General features: G+C 45.1%; 1 protein-coding gene across 2 annotated transcripts; it reads left to right on the forward strand.

The window, feature by feature from the left end:
- The first annotated feature begins 1,008 nt into the window (after positions 1-1,008).
- Positions 1,009-19,677, forward strand: LOC142564348 (trypsin-4-like). 2 transcript variants are annotated; one of them, XM_075675320.1, is made up of 8 exons: positions 1,009-1,132; positions 2,513-2,540; positions 3,461-3,534; positions 6,087-6,190; positions 9,795-9,933; positions 12,347-12,461; positions 14,223-14,383; positions 19,403-19,677. In XM_075675320.1, exons 1-8 carry the CDS (start codon positions 1,040-1,042, stop codon positions 19,592-19,594), a joined length of 906 nt encoding a protein of 301 aa, XP_075531435.1. In that variant the 5' UTR covers positions 1,009-1,039; the 3' UTR covers positions 19,595-19,677. The 2 variants fall into 2 exon arrangements, with proteins under 2 accessions (XP_075531435.1, XP_075531436.1); XM_075675321.1 differs by lacking the exon at positions 6,087-6,190 and having other exon boundaries at positions 1,051-1,132.
- The last annotated feature ends 6,302 nt before the right edge of the window (positions 19,678-25,979 follow it).

The following is a 25,979-nucleotide window of genomic DNA, read 5'->3' on the forward strand; positions in this document are numbered from 1 at the left end:
AATTGAATTCTGACGTCTTAAGATAAAAAAGCTCTAAGCCACCATTTTCTGCACGCGAGTATATATTTTGCAGTAAAAAGGTCTAGTATACCTCGTCAGTTGCCAACTTTATAAGGAATTTCTCAACAATACCAGCGCCCACATTACACTTATTCTGCTAAATTCTGTCACCGCCATGGTTGTTAGGTCTGGCGAAAATAGTTCCACTGGTCTCATAGCGCCGCGCATTCCAAGTAAAAAGCCGTATCCACACTTTAATTTCATTTCTCCGACTTCTAAGTGCCTTCAGCACTAAACTTTCGTGAAGTGTGCTGTATAATTTATGAACCAGCTCGCTTTGGGATAATTGTAGCAAGAACGGATATCATAGCGCGGCCCAGATAATTAAAAAGAAGATGTGTTATAGTTTATGACACACAGAGAGCGATGTCAAATGTCGCGATATAACCAATGGGCCTTCACGGATAATTTATATTGCCAAACACGAATGGCAGATCAGGTGAGCGTTTTTGTATGAGTTATATGCTAGAGAACGGCCACAGAGAAAGCTTTGTTCGAGGAACACGTGGGTGATTGCGTTCTGGTATAAATAACATAACCTGGCAGGTGCTTTGACTGCTAGGGACTCGCACTGCTGGAGAGAACAGGAAACTGAAACGCTTCGAGGTAACTCGAAAATAAAATGTCTAGTTCGTATCTAAGAGCGCGCCGTTGTGTTTACTCCGGTCAGCATTTTGTCCCACAGTAACAATGCCTGCCAAATATTTCGATGTGCTACTAGAACACATCGTAAGGTTACTTGTTTGCCATTGCGTACGGTTCATATCGATAAACGTGACGCGTTGTGTTCGACAGCAATTCTTTATCGTTGGTGCCTTTCAAACAACAGTCCTCGATTCATAACGTGGGCTTTCTTTTCAGCTCCTTGTTAAGATGTGTACGCATGTACTTCCAATGAAAGAAAGGCTGAAAGCTTTTGGAGGCGTGGTCTTGGAGTAGGTATTAGTCGCGGCAGTAGACGCATCCTTCAGTGACAGTCATGGGGTGCAGGAGGAATTCTCACTGCAAGTTGAAATATTCGCTGATGTTTGTACTCTGTGTTTCCTTCATACAAACATCTTATGGAGAAAGCGTAAGTTTGCAAGCCTTTCCAAGCAATCCAATGTTGACCGATAGGTAACTGAGATACCAGGCTTGATTGCGAGAGATAATAGGGAGCTATTTCTTTTCGCATGCTGTGAGATATATTTCTTCAGATTTTATTGTCATGAATGTCTTTAGCAGAAGAAGTTCTTTTGAAATAGTGGTTTCAATGCCTAATACGCTTTGTAACTTGAGATACTGATTTGGCTGCACATTCTTCAAGAGTGGAGCAAAACCCTAGGCACCGTAATTAATTTATTGTTTATATACCTCTAGCGAGAGGTGAGGTTCATCAGCCCTAACGTGAGCGGCGGGAGTATGATGAAGATTATAAAATAGTCTTTGCTTGGTGATTAGTAGTTGATAAGAGTCGACTTTAAATGGTTGATATAAGTTGTAAGGCTGACGATTGTAATTGTGATCAATGCTACTTAAACATGCATTTAAAGACTACTGCCAAGCTAACAGTGCTAATGTACCTCCCCTTGATTCGGCGCCCTTATATATTTTATTCGGTGGAGCCATTTTGATGGGTTGCAAAAACTCTTCCATACTATACGAGTTGTTACTATATAAATGAATCGCCAAATGACACTGAAGCCAGACGCTGGCATGTGTCACATCACAAAATATATGTGGGATCCCTTCGCTGTAGCCGGAAGTGGTCACATAAGAAATGGCAAATTGCTGCATCTTAACTACCTCATTGAAAATGACTAGCAAACTGTTTAGGTTGTGTTAGTATCACTGAAACCACAATACTTTGATATAATACATTATTGTTAAATTTATTTAGGAAGACGTGGGTTCCTATATGTGATGCAGGGTACTGATTTTCTCTTAAATAATACGAGGGTGAATCAGAAAATCTTTGCCCCTATTTTTTCTAAGCCAAAATAAGTTAAGTACAGGTAATTGCAAGTATGCGTACTATTCTACGTTCCTAATAAAGTGAAAATCTGACATCCACTCAATCGTAGCAATAGCTACGACAGAAACCCATACAGGTTCCTCGAAAGAAAAGCCTCGAAGTTGAAGAAAAATTCGTCCTGGTCCGGGACTCGAACCCGGAACCACCGCCGTTCCGGGGCAGCCACTGTGCCATGCAGATCGCATTGATGCAATGCTAAACATTCAGCTGCATGTTCTGATCAGAAAGATATTTACCATGTTAATGTTCCCGACCATAATCTGTATTTCGTCATAGACAACTTGGTTTGTACTCACTCTTCATAAAGATGTGCTACCACTTGAAGTGTTGCAAGCTTTCGGGCGCCTAATTTCGATAAAGAGGAAATAATTGGTAGCACTTTATCGTGTCACTTTCTCTTTCACAAACTTCTAACCGTATATTTTCGACATTCCACAGAAACTGGATGTCCGCCTTAACAGGAGGGGTGAGTAGAAATAAAAATGCACACCAATGTTTTCCATTTCGCTGAATTTGATATGGCGCTCATAGGTATTAGTGCAATGTTTCTAAAACGTGTGCTGGTATTCAACATGCTGAACTGTAACTTAAATCCTTGGCACACCAATATAATAGCCATTTGAAGCTCATAATTATGTTTCAAATTGTTTGTACCGCGATATTCGCTATGTTTTTAACACCAATTTTGCTATGCTACACGCCGTAGGTCTTCTACACCTACCATTACTTGGGACTAGACATTACATGTAAAAGTGTATACCTTGTTCCCACTGTAGTATCTAGCATCTCACGAAAGAAGCCTAAAGAACATTGCGTAAACAAAAAGACTGGTTTAGGGGCATCCAACTACAGGTTTTATGCAGCACAAGATTGTCCAGGAGATACGAAAGTTTTCTTAAACTAATGAAATGGTGAAGGCGTGACTGTTTATCAAAAATATGTTTAGATTAACAAACTAACAACCAAATTTAACGTATGCTCACTCAAACGAGTAAAAAAAAAGCATGTATACTGAAGTAGATTTCTGTACACATAGAATACTAAAAAACGAAGCCATGCTCAGCCATAAAGAAAAACCATGTTTTTCGGATTATTATGAATCAAAGTCTGCCTTTCTCTTAATTCGCCCTTCCATACACCGCACTGAACATGCTGATTGGTTCATAAGCGACGTGGTCGCACAGGGTTACCATCGTTTTGCGAAGAAAGACTCATCACATTTAACAGCATTGACATACGAGTATGTTTTCCGTGAAAATCTAAGCCTAAGCTTCAACGAAATTTAGAAATGTTCCTCGGTGGAGCTCCCGCATGTTTTAAATGAAAACATGGATATAATATGGCGGCCTATCATCATATGTTGACCGGTGTTCGCATTGTGTTCAGGTTGTGGAGTGTCAGAACCAATGGGAAGGGTTTACAATGGCAAAAGCATACGCAAGCCGCAGATTCCCTGGATCGTAAGTATAAAATTCTGACAAGCTCTGTTTGTTCGCCGTAACTAAAGAGACCGCTCTTTTCTGGAGGTTTGTTAAGACAATTATGTACGCGATTAGTGGGTAGTGTTTACTATACTCTGAGAAATATAAATGTTGCAGTCTCAGCGGTAATGTATGCACAAGACTGGTGAAGCGACACGATGCGCCAGAAGCTGCGCAATGAGTACATTTCCTTCATATTACCACAGTGAAAATGATGGTGTTCTTGATGAAGTGTTCAATGTTGTAATTTTTCAGATAGAGTCAATTCAATATGCTGCTTTATTGTTTTGTTTATTCGAAATATGGACAAATGTTACAGCGCCATTGATAGCGAAATGGGGCGTCGAAGACTACCCCAGCTGTCCATTTAGTCCTCCTCTGGCGGGCATGCGCTGTAGGCGCGTAGAACCAACCAGCAGTGCAAAATAAAGTGAACTGGCGCAAAAATAATATTTTGGCTTCTATTGATCTTTAAAATTTCGCGCTGAAGAACGCTAGAACGTTTTTAACGAGACTACTGGGCTGAGAATACCTTGGCTTTGTAATGCATACTTTAGCCTATAGAAAACCGAGAGGGGTCCGTGCCTACTTTACTGACAAATTATTACATTTTAGTTTTTGCATTTTACCAGAAAAAAAAGGCTTGGTATGGATAGCAGGTAGTAAATTCGTGGGCCAGTATTTCTCATCGTAGAGCTTGTTTTATCCTTATTGCTCTGATCCCAAACATACCATCCAATTTAGTCTAAGAGAGATAAAAAAGCACATCTGTATGACTTTTATCTTAATCACACATCGTAATCTTTTGGGCACAGTACAGAAATATATTACTGCCTATACGGCGACAAGTATGATAGCACCATTGACAGGCGATTAAATAAGGTAGGAATCGGCAAATAGATTAGGTAAGAATATCGTAAAATACAACAGATGTTTCTTTGGGACTGTTTTTTCCATGTCATGCGTTCACTTTCTTTTTGTGCCATGTCGTGAGGCTATCATTTCAATCTCAATAAAATCTGTATTTTGGTTGTGCAAAGTGCATGGCGTTGTAGTGACATGACAAGGTCGGGGAAATGACAAGTTCGCAGATAGCGAAACAGTTAATCCCATGATATGCGTCACCAATGAAAATTTACACTGTGAACAACCTACGTTACACTGTCTACATTATGAAAAAATCTATACTATGGCAAGTAAAAAAATATAACGTCCAGCTTTCTTTGCCTCATCCCCTCACTTTGCGGGTGCTGCCTTTTGGCTGCTTAATGCTGTTTTGGATATTTAGGCGGTCGTTGGCATAAAGTAATCGAGTAAGGATAATGCGTAACGGGGCAATCGCGGAGGGTGGCAGGCGATGTACGCAAGAGCTCACGCCTAGCATAAAACAAACGTCTGTTTATCTTCACGCTATCATCACCATTTCTTCTTCGTAACTTTGTCACCTTCATTTGCACCGTCGTCATTCATGCGTAGTAGTCATCAACACATCGTGGCCATTCTATTTATTATTTATTTTAATTTATTTATTTATTTATTTATTTATTAACACTGTCAGCCCATGAAGGGCCATTACAAGAGTGGAAAATACAAACACAATAATAATACCGGCGTTATTAGGCTTTCATCGTCATGACAACGTTGTTCTCCTGCCTACATTTTTTTGCTAGAAAGATTTTGTTGCTGTGTTGCAATCATTCTACTGCCGCTGGTCGCTCCGACGTCGCGATTTCGCTTTCGTTATTAGGTCATCCTCGTGGCTTCGTCGTTATGCTGACGTCGTCACTTTGCACTGCTCTTCTGCCACCGCGGTTCCTTGGTCATTATACCGTCGTTATCATTCTTTATTATTATCTATCATCATCATGCGCTTATCATTATGCCGTCGTCTCTATTTCCTCGTTGTAATTCCATCGCCTTCACGCCAGCATAGCCGAAAACACCAGGAACTCCTTGTCATTTCGTCACCACCAAGCAGTCATCGTTGTTGCGCCATCGTAATCATGCAGCCGTCGTCATTTCATCTTCACAATTTCGATGCCATAGCATGCTCTCATGAATCGGTCCTTGTCAATTTGGTGTCATCATGCTCTAAACCTCATTCTATCGCCGTTACAGAGTCGTCCCTATGTCGCTGAGGGCCTGCCGCCGTGGCCAGTCCTACGTAAATCAAAAGGGAGACTCGTATGTTGGAGTACCATTTGTTGATGTAGATCGATCGAGGTGTTTTTAAGTGAAAATGTTTCCAACTTGGTAGTGCGATTTGCATACGCTTATTGGTTGTTCAAGAAATCTAGTATTTTCACGAATAGGAATTAGGGTTTCCCCTAGAAAAACATCGCACGACGCATGGGAAGGACGTACAACCCAATATTTTTGTTCAAGGAGACGTTGACCCCTATCGCTGCTACCGTTTACACGTTTATTTACACATGTGAAATAAACAATATAAATATTTCCAAGCGTGGGGCCTGCTGGACCCGCCGAACGCATATGTGCTCAGATCAGAAAATTGATTAAATTTTTTGCAGGTTCAGATTGTGAATATAATGGGTGGCGGTGAGGGATATTTGTGTGCCGGAAGCATCATATCGCACAATGTTATATTAACGGCGGCTCACTGCGTTGATACTAAGTAAGTATCTCTTTCATTATCCATAAACACACACATCACTTAAGTGAATCTAAGATTTATAAGCTATACCTTCGTTTCTCTTTTTCCTGATCGAGACAATTACATCCACAAAAGGTCTACACTTTTGTGGTCTAGGGTTCGCAGTTCTCATTTCGTCAGGATTCTTGCAGCGAAACTATTAGCCTTTAGTTGGTCGAGATTTTCCGTGGCGTGCTCACCTGAAACCCGGAAGCTTGAAAAGGTGTTCGTGCTTGAGTTTCCGCGTAAAAGAACTGTGCTTTCTCGCATATTTGAATTACAGTATAACGCTAGGATGTCTGTAGGTTGTGTGTAAGTTCTGGTTTACGAATTTTGTAATAGGGTTTACTTTGAGACATTCAATTAGTTCAACAAAGCACTTACACAAGGCGGAGGGCCTACAAGAATGAGGACGTACGCTGCACTTTCGGCCATGCGGGTGCGCGCGCGTCTAACGTGTATTCGTGATGTATCTTGATGCGTGGGCGCTCTGCCCATTGCATCTGTCGCAAAGCGTGTTCCGCGCCCGTAGTCCACGTTACGGCAAACATTTTTGAACGACAGTACTGCCACAGCAGCTAGAAAAGGGAGTTTGTGTTTGAATTCCAAGATAACAGAATTGTGTTTACTCGTACATTTGTACTACAATCAGAACCTGTCATGTCGGCACCTTGCGTGTGTAAATAGTACTTAACGCACCTTCTGAAGCAATTTACTTCTGAAACTTATTTTGTTCAATAAGGGACTTCCGCTAGACGCAAGGCCTAGAAGAATGAGGATGTATGCTGCACCTCAGCACACGTGCGCACTCACGTGACGTTCGTCGCTTGTGGTGCAGGTATTTGCAAGGTCGATCTAAATACGTCGCGTAGCTTGGGACGAAAATTAGTTCAGAACAAATTGTCGCCGATGTCAGTAAGGGTGGTTATGAGAGCAGCGATTGAAGCGCGACAACGTATCAAGGGAACAAACATTGGGAAAGAAAGAAAGTGTTTTTAATTTAAGGCAGACGCAGTTAGATTCATTCGATGAAAATGAAATTCCTAATCAATTGTATACATGCTTGACGGGTAAACAAAGGACGACTGTATTTAATTTTATTATTATCAATAAATACCTTTTTGTGAGCGCCCATACTAGGAGGGGGCGCTGATGCCGCTATCACTTGCAGCTGCTGAAGTGTACAGAAAGGCGCGCTCGTAAAGTTCACCTGTTGCAATACGCCCCACTCTGACGTTGTGCTGTTTGGTTGCCGACGTTTGCGTGAATTTGAAGACGCGGGTAGCTCCGTCGCTTCTTAACCTGTTCCGTCAAAAGTAGTGAATTACGAGAGCCAGATAATTGTTCAGGTGTTTTCGTGCGACTGTGCTGGCTGACGGCCTTGGCGTCTTGTGATAGGGCCATCACTCGACACCTAAAACTTTCGTCGGCCTCCAATGAAAGTACGTTCTGTCCAGGGGTGCGATTTCGACACCCGTAGGGCTGGCCTATTCTTGCATCTCCTTGCGCGATGGAACCTCAAAACGGCCACCAATTCGAGTGGGGGACATTTGAATATACAGCTCTAATAGCAGGCCCCGAAAATAAACGTCGTGCCTTCGAGAACAAAATGACGTCACCACTGTTTTTAGAGATATGGCGTCACATTATTTTTTTCTCTTCCGCTGAAAGTGTTCTCTCGTGTCACAGATGGCGATAAGTCGCATGAAACGCCGATGAACCGCCATGTTTTGAACGTATGAGCTTCCATGCAAGCTTCGGTAGCTGGTATATTTACCTTGGCGCTTGTCTAACGTCTGCACCAGCTTCTCAGTACATCCACTTTTACAGGGTGGAACGCAGGTAAACTTAATCACGTTCGTAATCTCTTTTCATTTGAAAAAAGCATACATTCGCCCAAAATGGCGAAGCGTCGATTAGGATAGCAATTTAGTAGACAGCTATATCAAGTAATGATACTGGTTTTATCGGCTGTATAAACTCGTAAACATTCCCTCACTAACTAAATTAACAAGCATGGTGTCACGTGCGCACAGGCTAACATCAACACATCTCACGCGTTGCGCGCGGACACTCGCTGTCAAAAGGCTGGTGCCAGGTAGAGTGAACAAGAAGCTATTATCCTCCTGCGCAACTAGACTCTGTACAACCGGGTATCACTTTTTGGAAAGTGTAGGGTACAAGATGCTTTCGCATGGGCTTGTCTCATCGGTAAAGGCAAAAAGCACTGCTCCCTCAGATGCGGCACCTTTTGAAGTGCGCTGCAATGGCAGTCCGTAAGGGATTGTCATCGTAACGGGTTGCCATAATCATCTTCCGACGTTCCGCTTTCTGTTGTTCCCACAAAAAAGTTATTTCGCAATATTGTCACGTTGTAGTGACGGTGTAAAGCTGCAGTCGACTGAAATTCCAGAAACTGATAGTTTAATGTGCGAACTTCTGCCCAGAAAAACTTACAGCGCTCAGAGCTCAACGAACCACCGATCACGTTTGCCTATCGTGTGTATCTGATGCACAGGTAGGAAGAGTAAGATTTTCATGCGTGACTTCTTGGCAATTCCAGCATAATCACAGGTGCTCGCGCGATTTCTAGAACGTACCACACTATTCGCGTCACGCATGCGACCTGATTCCAAGGTTCGGCAACAGCATGAAGAACAGATAGAATAGGCGACCACAATAGAGAGTGCTCTGATACACGCGGACGCTCCTTCTGCTGAGCGATAACTTTACCATTTTTTAGCGGGTCAAAGAGCAGTTAGCTGAGAAAGGATAAACAATGTACGTGTGTTTATGCCCATGACATGGAAACCTACACACAATAAAGAAAACTGACAGCGCAAGCAAGAAAATGGCGAAAGGCTGCGCGCTCATGAGACATTCGTTAAATTGCTTGGCATTCTTATTCGAATGCGTTCTTACTTCTTTGTACTTGTTTTCTCCCACCAAAGGCCGTGGGTGCGAGTGCCTTACTCCTGTATTCGCGAAAGCGTGCGAGAAAACCCGACGTACCGAGAGACAGGATTTCCATGGAGGGCGACGGAATGTATTCATCCTTCGTGCATATTCGCCTCAATCGTCGAGCTTAACTATAAGGAATCAATGTTAGGGAATGTGTTATATGACGAGTGTTAAAGGTTAGCTACTGATGCTCTAAATTTTTTCAAAGCGGGTGTGACGTGCAAAACCCTTGTACATTTAAAGTTAGATCTAAAATTTTTATTGTTGAGGTCGAGTACGTTTGAGTGAAATAAATATTTATGTGAAGGATGTTGAACTTAGATATGAATGGTAAATATTTTTGTTTGTCTCGACTCAAGATAACCTTTTTTTTCTATAATAGGGATTTTACATACAACTTTGACATAACTTCGGTACTGGAGCGCCCGCGAATACAGGTTTTCCCAGCTTAAGGACGAAAGGGTTTTGCTGATTTGTACACAGTGCTTGCCGCCTATGCTAACGGTCTGCAACTCGTTGTTCTAGTGTGTTATCCCACTTTCCGGTATTTCTGCTAACGTCTTCTATGCACTAAACTTGTCATTGTTGCTTTCTATTAACCTTCTCTTCCCACATTTCTGCCTAGGCCCCCACCACAACAGCTTGAAATCTACTACAACACAACGAAGCCGAGCAGTGGACCTGTAACTCATGTTGTGCGCTTTATGATGCATCCGGATTATGACAAGTATAACGCTACGAAAAACGATATAGCGCTCCTGAAGGTAAAGTTTCTAATCGCGCGAAACGCGAATGTGGCGACTCAGTCCGGGTCGTAACAACGTTCTAGTTTTACAGCAAAGCTGTACACTGCTAGGGTTCCGTGTATTTATGTTCTCCTTGAAAAAAACGCTATCATCATCAATGGCTAACACCCCTGTAAGCATGCAAACACTGTAATCGTTCGTAGCCCTTTAAGGCAGAGGCTAGAAGCACTCAGCAATAGGAAGCGAACAGTGCGTAGATTCTTTGCAATCACGCATACACCATGAAAAACAGCATGTCTAAAACTGTCATTACCAATCGCTCATACCTCCGTAAGGCAGAAGCTACAAGCCCTCAGCAAAGTGCACCGAACAGTGCATACATCCTTTGTTTTGTTTTAAAGACGTATATACACTTGAAAATTAGAATTAAAATTGGAGAAAAAAATGGAGCTAGGCAGGTCATGTAATGCGTAGGTTAAATAACCGGTAGACCATTAGAGTTACAGAATGGGCGCAAAGAAAAGGGAAGAGCAGCCGAGGACGGCAGAATACTGGGTGGGGCGGTGAGATGAGGAAATTCCCGGAGCGCTAGTTGGTATCGGTTCGCGCAGGACAGGGGTATTTGGAGATCGCAGGGAGAGGCCTTCGTCCTGCGGTGGACATAAAATAGGCTGATGATGATGATACACTTGACAAGAAAGGGAAATCGAGGAGCAGGCTGGCAACTGCCACCGGAAGAGGCACAACGCCTGCCAACTCTTCAGAAAGGAGGGTGCAGAAACATAGAAAATCACGCATACGACATACAGAACAGCACACGTTTGAATACCGAACAACCTGAAAAAAAGCACTCGGACGCCATAATTAATGATAAGGCGCTCGTGATAGGAATGCGAAGCACGTAGTGCTGCCCGCAAACGTTCCCGGTAAAGATAGATGGAGTATGACATCTCTAGCCTTTCGTATATAAAATAACCAGCCTAGCAACAGATTTAAATGTTGTTGCAACACCGCTATGGGCGACGGCTTGCTGTCAAAACGGCCATTGCTCCCAATCCTACCCTTACTCAAACATAGCACTACACCCACTACTCTAAAGACATAAAGCATTGAATGTCGCCCACAGCAGTTGTTGTAGTGGTTTTTCAATGGCTTCACTGATCATAAACCTTCGCACAGTGGAATGGCTCATGCTTTTCTTTTTTCTTTTTGAGGATACGGTGTCCGACGTGCGCAGAGAACAAGAAAAAAAAATAAGATAACTAAATTACTGCAGAACTTCTCTCACGAAGAATACTGGCGTCAATGTGATTATCAGTGAAGGAATTTAGAAACACCATCAAAAGATGTCGTGAATGACACTTGCATGCAGACAGTTTTCTTATTGGTGCGTCCCATTGTACACTCTACGTTATCTGGCAGCGTAGCTGGGAAATTCGAGCGTAGCACAGTAATAGCAGCCGCATATGCGAGTCTGCTATATGCAGAAATATTACAGCCCAAATACATTGAGGAGAAGGTTCGTGTTGAAAAGAGCGGGCTTAAAAAAAAGGTTTCTTCACACTTCCCTTGCGAACTCCACAATTCTCCTAAGACTGTGGGGCTGAGATGTTCACAGCTGCGTATGCTATTCGCGGGTTGTGCTTCTTCACTAAGGCAGACGGGTGTTTCGGGACCCCTTTAAAGGAGAGAAGTATACGAGAAACGAACATCAAAATGTGAAATCCAGTGTCTCTTAAAGAGCGCTGTGTTCAACTGCTGCCGACACCACTGTGCAACAAGGGCTCTCTAGAATTTCTCCTTATTACAGCCATTAAACAAGGATCTTTTGCACCCAGGAAGGCCGCGCATGATTTAAAATCTGATGGCGACCTAATATGCTTTATGCGCGATCTAGGGTGGTGCCTTAAGAGCAGACGTTCACTCTTTAAATAGTTTACTTGTTTATCATGCTACAGCAACTTAACGGGGTCACCATAACGCTGTTCATACCCTGTTATTTCGGAGATTGTCACTTCAGCAATCTGTTGAGCTTCACTGCCTCAGTGGGCAGCGCTTTGGGAAATTAAATTTCGGATGATGACTTCGTTTCAACAAGTTTTTGTAAGCAAAGTAAACCAACCGACCGACCGACCTGTGAGAAGCCGACCTTGAGTTGGCTTCTGCATCGCCAGCATTAAAGGACAAGGTACAGCTGCTCAGAAAATCCGCGCACCCTTAAAAATTTTATGGTTTCCTTGTAGCAAACACAACCTGCGCTTCCTTAAAGTAGGGGGTATACTGTCTCAGTAAAGTAATGTTTCAACCAAACGTGTGCATATAGTGGATCATTCTTTGCACTCAAATACGGAAGCTTTCATGCGTGATGCCACATATAGTGCCTAGAATTGACGTAGTCGTTTTTGCAGCTGGTCCTTTTTTCCCTCCACAGGTGAGAGACAAGATTAGGTTTGATAGGTTTGTGAGGCCCATATGTCTAGCAAGAAGACGTTTTCGAACAGACGGTAAACAACTCATGTCTGGTGGTTGGGGAAGAATCAATAATCGTAAGTCATCGTTCTTGCATCACTATAATTTTTTAAAAGATACACGTGATTGCTTGAAGAGGCTTGGCAATGTTCTGCTTAAGGAATCTTCGAAATACAACGTTTATAGTGGCTTCTAAATAGCATCAAGCTCAATGTTTTTCATCAACTGTAAATCTTAAAATACTGACATGCATTAATCGCCTGCTGACTTTGAGCTAGGTTCTATTATATGCATGTTTCGTGGAAAATCTGTATTTTAAGCAAGGATATGTGCATTGACGTTGCCCTGGACGCACAAGAAACTGTCAGTATTAAAGGACAAAAGTAGCTAACAAGCAATTCGGAAGTTACGTGCCATCGAGGCCTTAACGCTGTGTTTTGTAGTATATTGTAGTATAGTATATTGCTTAGGTTGTACCATCCCGCCTGATGAAGAAAGCACATTGAAACTTTGTGTTACTAAGTGCTTTGTTATCGAATAGCACGACTAAGAGAAAGCGAGACAAAGAGAAATACACTAAGGTGTATTTAGATAAAGGTAGAAAGAGTGTCTGGAGCTATCGCGTGTCGTGCCCTGCTGCTCTGCAGTAGGAAAGAGGGGCACGAAGGAATGATAACCATGCCTGGCGATGACGATAGGAAGAATTGCGTATATACAATTTCACTACGTTGCTGCAAACTTAAAACGCAGGTCTCGGCCAGCAGACTTTAGAAAGCCAGGAGTGCTCTATGAACGAGACGAGTTTTTGACGTTCCCGCGCGGTCCTCGGCACAAACCTGAATCACGTGTGCGAGTTTTGTTGCATCCGACAGAGTTCGCGATTTTGACCAGTACCACTGCATACTACGCGTTGTATATAACCTGTGGTGTATGCCACAACATTGTGAATCCGGTGCGGCACACTTGTTTGGTTAAAGCTTGAGCAGAAAGGAATGTATCAGCTGACGTAAGAGAACTGCCGCGAAAATTTATTGTACCATCAAAAGGACAAACTTTTTGTCTCTTGCACTGTTCAGAATTTCTTTAGCCAAGCAGGGAGGGGAAGCTTGTTCGCACTTCCGAAGAAAGCGTTTGTCGACATATACAGGGTGAACATGTTTAAGTTATATGGAATCTTTAAAAACCGCCTGTGGCAGATGGAATACTTGTTGTTCTTGAGCTGGATTATTCCAAGAGGTGGACATTACTACCACGAGAAATTGAAATACATATTCAACTAATTAACACAGATTCACCGATAAACTTCTTTATTCTCAGAACTGGCGTTATTCTGGAAGTTCATTTTAAGCTGAAACGCCTTGCAAACTCAGCACCTACCATGGGTTAATTGCAAATTGTACCCTGACAAAATTCAGAATTAGTGGATTTTCTATAATTAAGTTAATATGTGTTTCAATTTCTCGTGAAATCAAAGTCCGCCTCACTAAATTCTTCACCTTAAGGACTACAGCTAGGTTATCTGAAAGAAGCTATTTTTAAAATTTTTATAAACCTTACAAGTGATCACCCTGTAAAGGGGTTAACGTCGTGACAGGTAGTAAAGCTTAATTTAGCTGTCATACCTTTATCGCTTCATAAATCATACGTGCGCTGGTTTTGTTTGCATGGAAGTTTTAGCATTCTTGTGAACCTAAGGGTTGAAAGTTTACAGAAGCACGCTTGTAACTAGCGAAAACATGTTTTTTTTCGAGGTACAAGTGGTTCTCCAGCAAGCGGCATGGCTTCACGAGTTGCGAGGGATGTTACTTAACGAAGTTGAAACTCCTATCTTTCGGCAGGAATACCTCCCGAATTCTCGAAAACATTGCTCTACATTACTTTTGAAGGCATCTCGCAAGACAAGTGCGACCGAATCTTGAGTCATGCAATAGGCGACTTGGGTGGTTTGGACTCGAAATTAGCACTGTGTGCGAAAACCAATTCAAGCACACTTTGTCCAGTAAGTATGTGGGATTTATTTATTTACTTTATCGCGACCACGTTTTCTTTTGACATTCATGTATGTTTCAATTACGTGTTATATATAAATCACTGAAGAATCAATACAATCACAAAGAAGGCCGGTCGGGTGCTCACAGGTGTGGCTATGCTAAACTCTTTCGCGTACCTGATGTTTTAGGGCGCAACTCTTTGACGCCCATTCCTGCGTTCCGCGTCGCCGTCGTGCCTCGCCGTAGGCCTCACCGTAAACAGGGTCATCATCCGCGCTCTGCGCTAGCTGCGCGCGCTCCGGCTGCCATCACTTGCGCGGGGTGCGAGTCTTGCTCTCCCCTTGTCCTCCAAAGCTGGATCACGTGTTCCCGCCTATCCCCTCGCCGCTTCCTCCGCGCAGCGCCGTTACGGTGACTCTCGTCGCTACCATCCACTGCACCCTCACCGTTCCTTTTCCCGCTGTCGCGGCACTTCCGCGGTGCCGGCGGTGGGCGCTCCTTGCCGCCTCGAGCGTGATCCACGGCTTTCCGCTCCTCCGTCTGCGCGTCGCCTGGCTGTAGGCTCTGAGCCATGTCTCTTGCTTTCCCGTTCGCGGGGCGCGTTCCTTAGTTGCCTTTGTCGCCACTGGCTGTGCTTGCACCTGCCTGTCCTTCTTTCGCCTCCACTCCTGTCCTAACCCTCCCCTTACCTGGCGCAGTGCCGTTGCGGTGACTCGAAAGATAAAGCGTTTCGTCCCCTTACTTTTACTTTCCACCCCAACCTTATGCAACCACATTGAGGCCTGTCTGTGAGTGAATGAGTTTTTGACCTCTACCTAATACCCCTGTTCTCCACCCGTTTCCTCATTCCACCTCCAAAGAAATAAATAATAATTGCTAATCCCCCTCCCCTCTCCGCGGCGGTGACGCATTATAAGATGGCGCGTCACCGAAGCGCCGTGCCGGTAGCGGCAAATCTCGGTGTGTGCTTCCCAACCCGAAACGCAGAACCGCTTCCGTTCGGCACTGCATGTCTGCATGTTCTGTATGCGGTTGCATGTTGGTGAAGTAAGGCAGCAGCTGCGCTGCAATATCGCATTACCAAGAAGCGTAATCATGGGCCAATTTTTCGCTCGGGGCTCGCGTCTTCTACTATCCGGCTTCTCTGCATAACACAGGTGGCGGAACGAATCAATGGCGCTGTTCCGTAGTAGTACCAAATATGACGGTAGTGCTCTAGGGTGCCTCGAGGTCCTCCTCGTCCACCTCGCCGTACAGGGTGGCGACAACCGCGTCGTAAGCTACGGCGTGCGCCATTCCCGTGCCCGCTTCGAGACCTGCGTTGCCGGCGCGCGTCTGTGAACAGCTTGTACGAAGCTTGCAGGGGGTTTTATGTTTACAAAAATATTGCGGAAAGGCGTTATTGGGTCTAGTAGTTAAGCAGGTAATATTTTCCTGGTTTGCAGTCTTAGAGCACTAATAAATAAGCCGCCTCATTTGTCATGTAATTTTGTAGTTTGATTTCGTTTCGAAATCCGTTATGACCCCTTGTTGGCGTGATCTTTTGTTTACCGCGCTGTTTGCTCTCGGAAAACATTCTCTGCCATGTGAAATATAAGTGAAAATTGGTTTCAATCGCACTCCCTCGTTAAAAGAACTCCTGTGGAATACGTTATATTCCCAGGAAGTGCCACAATGCTCACATTTAATATGGATGTGGTATTAGTAGGCTGGCATTTGTCGCACTTGATCTTTGCAACTCACATAAGTATTCCTTTCGGACCTCTCAGAAATGGAACAATACCCAACTATTCCTGAAGCGGTTTGAGCACAGTGGCACACAGCAGCCACTATAGCAGGGCTCGATTATGACTACATCTTGTGCTGTAAACAGTCCCTGCAATAATCGCACCACGACTGCCGTTGTTAGTTCGAAATCTTTTTGCATGCTCAACTGGTTACACACATTGCATTCATGACCGAAGTCGTTCTTGACGAAAAAACTGGGTGCCCTCCCACTCTGTGAAGGTGAATGACCAGCGAAGCTGTGTATGGGGGGGTCCCTTAATTGCGAAAGGCATCCCTACCGCGGGGCGGCCCAGTATTGCGCTATATTGGTTATCGGCCCACGTATGAGGAGTGCTTAAAGCCTGCTTCACCTCCACCGCGGGTCGGGCCGGCATTGCACTACCTTCGGCATCGGCACAGTTATGGGAAATGCTTAATGCCTGATTCACCTCCGCCGCGGATCGGCCCAGCTTTGCAGTATCTTCGGCATCGGCGCAGGTATGGGGAGTGCATTAAGCCTGCTTCAGCTCCGCCGCGGGTCGGCCCCGTATCGTACTATTTTCGGGATCTGCCCCCGTATGAAATATTTTTGGTCTATGAACGCACACGATCCGCCAGATCCCAGCCATGGACAGCTTCGCTGCAAAACTCACTTGACCTGCGCTGTTGCTTACTCACGGTTTGCCTGGTACTAGGCGCATGCCTATTCTACTAGTGCTGTGGTACCGCATTCGGTCATTTGGGTGTACCCTGGGTGCTCCTGGTGGGCGCTGAAGAGCCGGTCTTCTCATGTACCTCCACTGCAGTCGCACAGCCACCGTCCGGCAACCAAGGCACCCTAAAACTTGGTTTCACGAGGGCACGCTTGCTGCACATTGGCGCCTGTTTTTCAACGGCGAAAGTCCGGCCACTATATCAACCACTAGAGATCGTTCACTACGAAGACAGGCGAAAGCGTCCAAAACAACTATTTACATTAACGTATACACTGCACTTGTTTTGACCACTTTTCCGTATTGATTGAAATTTTGCATCAAGGTTGCGCTGCTTTATTAATTGTCAGTCTTATTGAAGTGTAACTGACACAGCTGTATGTTTTATTGTTATGACAGAGCGGTTTAAGAAGGTATTAACGCAAGAGCGTTAAGGGCCCCGTGGCGCAGAAGATCTGGCGCCGACGTCGCGCGTCCCGCGCCGTTTGAGCAAAAAGATTTTCGCACCACCCACATCAAGGCCCTCCATGTGGTGTCAGGAAGCTCCTGAACTAACTCAATTTCTCAACCTCAAATACATAGAAAAATCTTAAAGTACGAATTACACACAAAATACAGTCATAATAGTCGGATTGTAATTTGAGTAAACGAGAAATCATAATTCTGCTTCGCGAAAACTCAAACAAACCCCTTTTCCAGCGTTTCTACCTTCCATAGACGGGCCACGGCGTCCGCCATTTGGGCGCGCTGGCGCGCGATTATGTTCGAGTTCACGGAGCAGCACGCCCGTTTCCATGCAACAGTTCCAGATGGCGCTCTCCTCCGCCACATCTTTGCCTACGCAAGAGGCCCTGTTTCTATCAGAAATTGCGTTCTCGCATAGCGTTCGCCGCGAGTGTTTCCCAGTAAAGGTTACGGTTGCATACGCCGCAGTCACCGGGAAGCGTGAGAAGCAGTCGATCGGGGGCAGGGGCCGGGTGATGACGTCTGCGAAAATGAAAGGTGCAGCCCCGGGAATATTTTGATGCAGCTGAGGCAAAGCTACGTTGATCTCCTGCTCAATGGTACCGCGGAGCGGAGGCGCAGAACATGAGGAGGGCTCCTGCATATGCTGCGGCTTACCAAATGTCAGCAGTGATAGTTGGCGCGCAACCTCCTCACGGACGAACGCGTTCATTTCATCTTTGGCACAGTGTGATGATTGCGGCCACAGAGCGAGGATTCTTGTTGAGCAACATGTTGAAGGCGCTCTCTTTAATACCTTTCAATGCATGACTGATCCGATAAGGCTCCGGCACGGTCGAGTTCTCTTTCTCGCATAGCAGCAGGATGTCTTAAATGTAACTGGCAAAGGATTCAGCCGTCTGCGGAGAGCGTGGCCGCAAACGCTGCTCGGCGTGCAGCTTACGAACAGCGGGGCGATCAAATACACGGACAAGGGTGGTTTTGAATGCGGACCAGGTCGGGAAATGTGATTTGTGATAGTTATACCATAAGCTGTCGAAACCCGTGAGGCAGAAAACCACATTGTTCAGTTTGGTGGGCTCGTCCCACTAGTTATGCGCGCTGACTCTCTCGTATGTGCCGAGCCCGTCGCCTGCATCGGTATCGTACGCGCCAGTGAAGATGGCAGGGTCGCGGTGACGAGGTACACCAAGACACTCGGTCGGTGCAGGAGGAGGTGTTTGCTGGAAGGCGCCCTGAGGCATAGTAAATGGCAGGGTACGGGGTCGAAGTTCCAGGGTGGGAGGTTTGAAGGCACAGCACTCTTCGCCAACGCAATTACCCCACCGATGGCTGTCAGGGGTTGCTTGTAGCACCCCGCTCCTCCACCAAATGTTAATCTGTGTTTTTTTAATGTGACTAAGAGCAGTGCAGCGGTGACAGCCTAGACAAAGCATGGACTCCGAGGGCGAGCGGTATTCACGAGCAAAAGCGCTGAAAAATAGGACCCACTAGAAGGCGCTGGGGAGGACGACCCGCTATCGCGTTCCAATCCTTCTGTACATTCATTAAAATCATTGACCCTAGAAGACTTAACATTTCTAAGTTACAGATGTTCTTGTTTATTCATTTCAACTGGAAACTAATAAGTTTCTTTTACTGACTTGTTTTTATAAATGCCCAGACTTCTTCGTAAAATTCCTTGATGGCATTTGTGTGGTCTTTCCCATTCATTACCGCGTAGATTACTTCTCAGTGGTTGTAATTTCGGATACTAAGAGGACAATCGCGTACAGCACAATCGTGTTTATGTCCCAAAATCCTGTTTTCACATTTTGCGATCCTGCGCAAACGTGTTATTCAATCACGGTTGCAATTTCCCTCTTCCAATATTAACTGGTTATTTTGGCAACACATTAATATTCCGCCACACACTCACACACTCCATCGAACACTAAGACGTATGTACACAATGTGGACTTGCTGATGGTTCTAATGCTACAATGTTTCTGCGCTTCTACACGGTTGCTGGTCTGCCTGTTCCGCCCGTTTGTGCTAAATGAGGAAGCCCGGGATAAATTTTTGTTGCTTTCTTCTCTGCAGGGTGACTCCGGCGCACCGGTTACAATGGTACGAAAGAATGGGAAGTCCGTGCAAGTTGGCGTGAACAGCCTCGGAATATCTTGCGATCAGAGGGGGACACATGTATTTTCAGTTAGAGTCGACAAATTCATGCCATGGATCACGAAAACCCTCCGTCAGCCGAAAAGTTGGCGTACCCTACCTGCCGCATAGATAAGGTATACTCGTGATCACTATTTCAGGATAATATTGGAAATATTTCAATAAATTGCTTATCCTACGTTGTTTCATCCATACTGAGACGTTACTGATCTCTACGGCTCCTCCGTGTTCTGTCAAGTTTCCTGTTTGTGTAATTGGATATAACAAGAATAATAACTAATAAGGACGTATATAATCTGGACCGTACTGACCTACGGTAAGTGCCATACCACTCTATGGTAGGTGGCGTTCAACAGGTCTGCGAAAAGCCTGTTGTCATAGCTCATTTTTAACATACAAATAGCGGCTCCCGGCTACAAACTTAGAGTGGCGAGTGGCTGCGTTGTCATTTAATGGCACCGAAACTTAGTGATAAAAAAAAGAATTTTAGTAGTACAGTAAAACACGCTGGGGGGCTAGTTGGTGCATAGCTTTGAAAAGATGAAGCGCCAACAGTGACGGCACACTAGGAAGGAACAAAGACAGGGCAAGGCGCTACTTGCAACTGTTTATTGAAGTTAAAAGTGGCTGATTATATAGCCACGGGGAGAGGGGGACGAAAAATGAGGTACACTGATTATGTGAAAGCGCCCGCACGAGAACACTGAAGATATAAATGAAGGGAATACCGATTAATCAAAAGCTAAAGCTTATCTCAAAACATTCATTCATTTGTGTAAATATTTTGAGATGGGGTGCTTACACACCCGTCCCCTCTTTTCTTAATCTATTTGCCTCCAACGATTCACGCGCCACAGAATCTTTACTTTTAAACATGATTGTTGTATCATGAAGCCTAGATTCACATGTTTATTCTCATTCCCGCAGGCCTTGCAATGAAGCGGCAAATCTGAACCCTAACCAAGAAGGAAGAAGTATTTTAATCACTGGAAAATGTAGAGAGGTCGGTCGGATAATGGATCATCTGGCATGCTACTCTACGTACCGTCATCATCGTCATCATACGGCATACCGTCATCAGGTATGCCGTGGAGTTCCTCAGGGAGGAGTTCTCAGCCCAACATTATTTAATGTGGCACTGATTGGCCTGGTTAGCGAACTTCCACCTCACATCCACTTCAGTGCATATGCAGATGACATCTGCATCTGGGCTTCTGGTACAACACGCCCACAACTACGTGCGAAATTACAACGGGCTGTGCCATCTACTTCGCGATACATACAGCGTCAGGGTTTGCTCTGAGCTGCCGAAAAATGTGCTGTGGTTGCATTCACGCGCAAATGCATCTGCCGCTACCCGACCTCCATTAACGGTGTCATAATACCTTATGTATCCCACCACAGATTCTTCGGCATTATCATCGACCGCGGTTTGTCATGGTCGAGGCAAGTTAATATGTTAAAGCAAAAACTTAATCTGTTTTGACATGTTCTTCGCTTCGCAGTCGGCATGAAATGGGGCCCCACGGCAGGCTCATTACTAAGACTTTACCAGTCTCTTTTCGCAGGCTGCATTCGATACAGCCTTCCGATACTCTCAAACTTGAGCATTTCCTGCTTACGGATATTAGAGAGCGTTCAAGCGCAGGCACTCAAAATATGCCTCGGGTTGTCACGGCATGCCTCCAACAAAGGCACAATTGAGGAAGCCCGCGTATGCCCATCATCGATATACCTGTCCCACGAACCACTTCGTGTGTATTTATGCTTACTGACACGACACCGTTGCCATCCATTGACGTCGGTTCTACATGAGCGGCCGGACAGCAGTTTCACAAGTGCACTGCGCTGCCATCTACCCCACATAACATCAGGCTATGCCCTTCCACATCACTCCGTCAAACCACCGTGGGTGATGGTTCAAACTTCCGTATGAACCCTAACTATTTTTCAATGAAAGCTTATGCTCCCGCAGGCGTTCAATAATACATCGGCCAGCTTGGCCGATATACTCTTTCCCACACTTCAGGGGTATGCGGTATCCAAACCCTTCTTCACATTTCACAAAAGGGTTTGTACATTTAATAAAACACCCTACTTTCTTAGAGTCATCAGAACCAATCAGGCGGTGGAACTTAGCCAGTTTTCGGTGCGCGGAAAAAAAACAGGAATTTTCTATTTTATGGCGACGTGTTTAAGATTATGCGCCACTTTGTGAGAATGCGGTATCACCACTGGTTAAGCTTTCTCTTCGAATGTTTCACCTTCTTCACTGCTTCTTTTTCTTTATTTTTTCACATTATTCAATAACGCCTCTTCAACTGCGCTTAAAAGCAAACAAGGAAAGCCAGAGTTCCTCAGCTTCAAAATATCTTCGTCTAAGCTTGCTTGTGCCTTATGACAACATGATTTTTTTAGGGCGGATTCCAGGCACATAGTGGCAATCGCACGTTTAACAGTCTTGGAGTGTATAGAGTCATACTGCAACAATTCCTTCCAGGCACGGTGTCGGTACATCCAGCAGGAACCTTTGACAGTAAGGGCTATATCAAGATCTAACAACTGCAAGCTGTTATCCTTGGCTAGTTCTAAAGTAAAATCTAAGCCTTTGCCTTGCTGTTTAAAATCAGATGAAATGCCCGGCACAATATGCGAGTAAATCATGGGAGATCGTTTTGTTGTTAAAATTTTAAAAATCAACAAAAGTAAACAACTTGAGCACTTTGCCTCCGTCAAACACCTTGGATAGCGCTCTGTCGATGACCGCAAGGAAAATGTTGCAAAGTACGGGAGCCACTCATGAGCCAATACAAATTCCTTTCTTTTTCACTTAAAACTAGCCTTGAAAACAAACAGCTGTGGAACACAAATAAAACTTCAGGAGTGCTATGAAGTTATGCACAGAAATTCCCGCGGTATTCTGAAAGCATACCTGCCCGTTCTTCTCAATGCAGCTCAGTACTGCAGCTAACAATTCTTTTTGTGGAATAGAGTAAAAAATATCAACAACACCTATTGAAGGCAAGCATCCTGGCGATTTCGCCTCACGTAAAGAAGCTATGATGTCAAGAATATTCTTTACCATGAATGGGTCATCTATAACCAATATGTTAAGCTGCTTTAGAAGGTAACGGCTAACGGTATTTTGCACCCCCCCCCCATGAACCTCTTTCACTCACAATACATCTGAACGGTATATCATCTATGTGCATTTTTACAGTAACGAATACATTGAAACAGTTTTCCCTAAATTTCTGAACACCATTAGCGAGCTTTTCTCGTCCAAGGTCTTCACACAAAGATATGGCACGACACCTTTCCTTACTTGGCTTCAGTTTCGTTAACTTAAAAATTCCTCTGGATGGCTTTTAAAGATTTTTCATTAAACATGCCCGACAGCATGGCTACAGACTCTCCTTCTTCGTCTGCCTGCAGAAGTTCAAAGTCATTGTCCTTAAAAAAATTTACGATATGTTTTGTGGGGGTTCTTGGACGCATTCCTTTGTTAGACATCGTTCTGACCAGGCGGTCAACTCCTTCCAGTAGACACCTTTCCTTGTCCTCTGGTGCGGCTTTGCTGGAAATCCTTCTATTCAAGGAACGAAGCTCATGTGCCAGGATCCTCGGCTTGGAGCTGAACTTGGGGCCTTTCTTGAGGACGTCAGTGATGTCTTCCGAGATGAAGGCTCCCCCGAAAACTTGCAGCGCCGTGCTGCTGGCTTTGTTTGTTTCGCCTCCTTTGGGAAGAATGGGTAGGGTCTTATGCCATGAAAATTCCGTGTTCTGAGCTCCAAGCATCCGAAGGGACTGCAGGTTAGTGCTTGCAATGTTCACTGCATCGAGTGAAAAGCATACCAGGTTAAGTCAGTGGTGGAGCAGGCGGACCTGCCGCCACATCTCCGAACGTAGAATTCGGCTCATTCTTTTCACATGGCCAACCGACGGTTTAACGCAACCGAACAGAGCGGTGAATTCCGTCGGCACAAATCCCTTCCTAATGCAGTATCCTAGGGTTCTCGCTCGGCACGTCGCAAGGGCGATGTGGCAGACCTCCACCGAAGATCCGGTGCACTGGAAGGCACACATAGAAAGCGGCCCACTGCAGAAGAAAGGTATTGCAGTAAAACACGTTGTGGAGCTAGTTAGTGCTTAGGTTTCAAAATGACTCTAGGAAAGAACAAAGACAGGACAAGGTGCTACCTTTGACTTTAATAAACAGTGGCAAGTAGTGCCTTGTCCAGTCTTTGTTCCTTCCTAGTATGCCGTCACTGTTGGCGCTTCATCTTTTGAAAGGGACTTTATTCCGGGTAATATTTTTCACTTCATCAGCCTTGATTATCATAAGCAAATTTAAGCCCACAGCAGAGCAAAGCCTTTTCCCACTGATCCCCAATTACCCCTGTGTTGCGCTAGCTGGCCCCTTGCGTCTCTGGTCTACAACAGTCGCATAGTTAAGAGATAATTTGGTATAGGTAATGTACCTTTATGAGATAACTTTATCATAGCAAAAAATAATCGAACAGAAGATCACGCAATGACACGTTGGTATTAGACCTTATTTCGCTTGGATGTCTCAGCGTCTTTTGCGACCTGTTCACGGCACTTAGGTTCCTACGAGCCCTTACCCTGTCTACTGAAGGAAAAGGCCTTCAACGCGATCATGGTGTTCCCGCTTTCAACTTGCACGGCGATGAAATTAATTGCACAATAGTTATGAAATGTACGCCCAATATTCTGCACTCCACGTGCCATTCATCCACTACACGGGGTCGATGACGCGTGAGAACTGGTATCGTCAATATATGAAGAGGCTAGCCAAAAACCGTATTTGATCATATGCAATTTGCATTCTGACACATACGTAAACAAGCCCTAATATCATCTCGGTGCCTGAATAATAGAAGATGCCTTCGAAACGTTCAGGCCAAGAATAAGTTAGCGTCATCGAATAAACTAAAGAGAAGAATCAGTCACAAGTAAAGCTTTACCGTTACGTGGTTTTAGGTATTATTGATCCTTTAGTAGGTATGATGGACTTGAAGATGCATTAAACGTGTCCCTAATGATACGGCGAAGCTGCTGGTGCAATAAGAAGTGCACGACAACGCAAGTTGTACGTGTTCACTGTGTCTTGAACAAGCAGCTACTTCACCGAGTTGATATTTGGCTGTACTAAAGGGCAGGTTAGGGGTAATGCAGAGCAGGTCATCACTGGCACTACGACCACTGGCGCTATCTCGACGCATGTCGCGAACTGCCATACAGTCCTATTTTGGAGCTGCGACTCTTCCAGGCCAGTGCATCGACAAGAACCTGCGGCAGCTCATGATTTCGCACTACGGCATTACTGTGGCTGCACCTCGACCACAACCTACGTTGCCGGTGCAGCCTGGTATACCTCTCCTGGTTAGCAGAAACACACTACCACCGAATGCCACTGTGACAACTAACACTACTAATGCCAGTGTCACCGTTGTACGCCGTTTAACGAAACCGTCTTCTCCAGCGTTGTTATCCTTTATGGATTGAACTCTTGAAACACGCAAAAACCGGCCAATATGCGTGAGGACGCAACGCACAAGACAACGCGTGCCTCTTGCACATCTTTCAACCATGCTTCGCAGTAGCAGAGGGTCCCAGTAGCGGCGCGAGTATCGCCTTCGAAGACAGCGAAGAAGAGAACGGTTCACGAGCATGTAGCGTGTGAATAGGACACGCTAGCGCCCTCGACCTTAGTTGCCGCAGTAGATGCCATTCTCGTGATCGGGCGACGCCATGGCAGGCCGGCCTAAGGAAACCTTGGCCATGGCAGCTACTTCTTCGCTCTGCCTCCCACAGGGCGACTGGCTGTGCTCAGCTTCGGGCCGTTCCATGCTGTCAGTACTATGCGGGGCGGAGTGACCAGTAAGGCGCTGAACACTGAATAATCAACTCAAATGTTGACAATTGCTGGGACCAGCTAACCGTCTACGGAAACAGTGATAGCGGTGGTAGTTCCGTGAGCGCTGACGGAAAAAGGCGTCAGCGCCACCTCTTTATATGTGGCAAAGGTGGATAATATTTGCCCATTAGCTGGCCGGCAACCTACGGTACAGAGGCCTCACCCCTGGAGGTCACCGTTCTCAGTTTCTCCAGTTCGGGCTTGTGCCGCTGGCTGCCGTGGAATCAAAGGCGGGTCAGGTGCGGCTTAGGCACTTAGGACAATGATGACCGCGACTGACGCCACGAAGGTGTAGGAGAAATGGAATTTGCGAGGTACTCCTCGCTTTCATGGAATCGCTGACCATAGCGTGGAAAGCACTTGTCGAGATGGAATTGACGCAGTTTAATCAGTCGGTTTAGCATTCGTGGCCCAGGCGTTCAGATTTTTCACAGTGGCAGCACAGGGGACGATTATCAGGAGAACGCACTGATGTCGACTTCCCCGGGTGAGCATAGATGTCTGGTTGCAGAGCTGGCCGTTGATTTGAACTTGAGAAATGTCTAGGGCATTCCA

This window comes from Dermacentor variabilis, chromosome 11 (genome assembly GCF_050947875.1).
Source record: "Dermacentor variabilis isolate Ectoservices chromosome 11, ASM5094787v1, whole genome shotgun sequence".
Taxonomy (NCBI): domain Eukaryota; kingdom Metazoa; phylum Arthropoda; class Arachnida; order Ixodida; family Ixodidae; genus Dermacentor; species Dermacentor variabilis.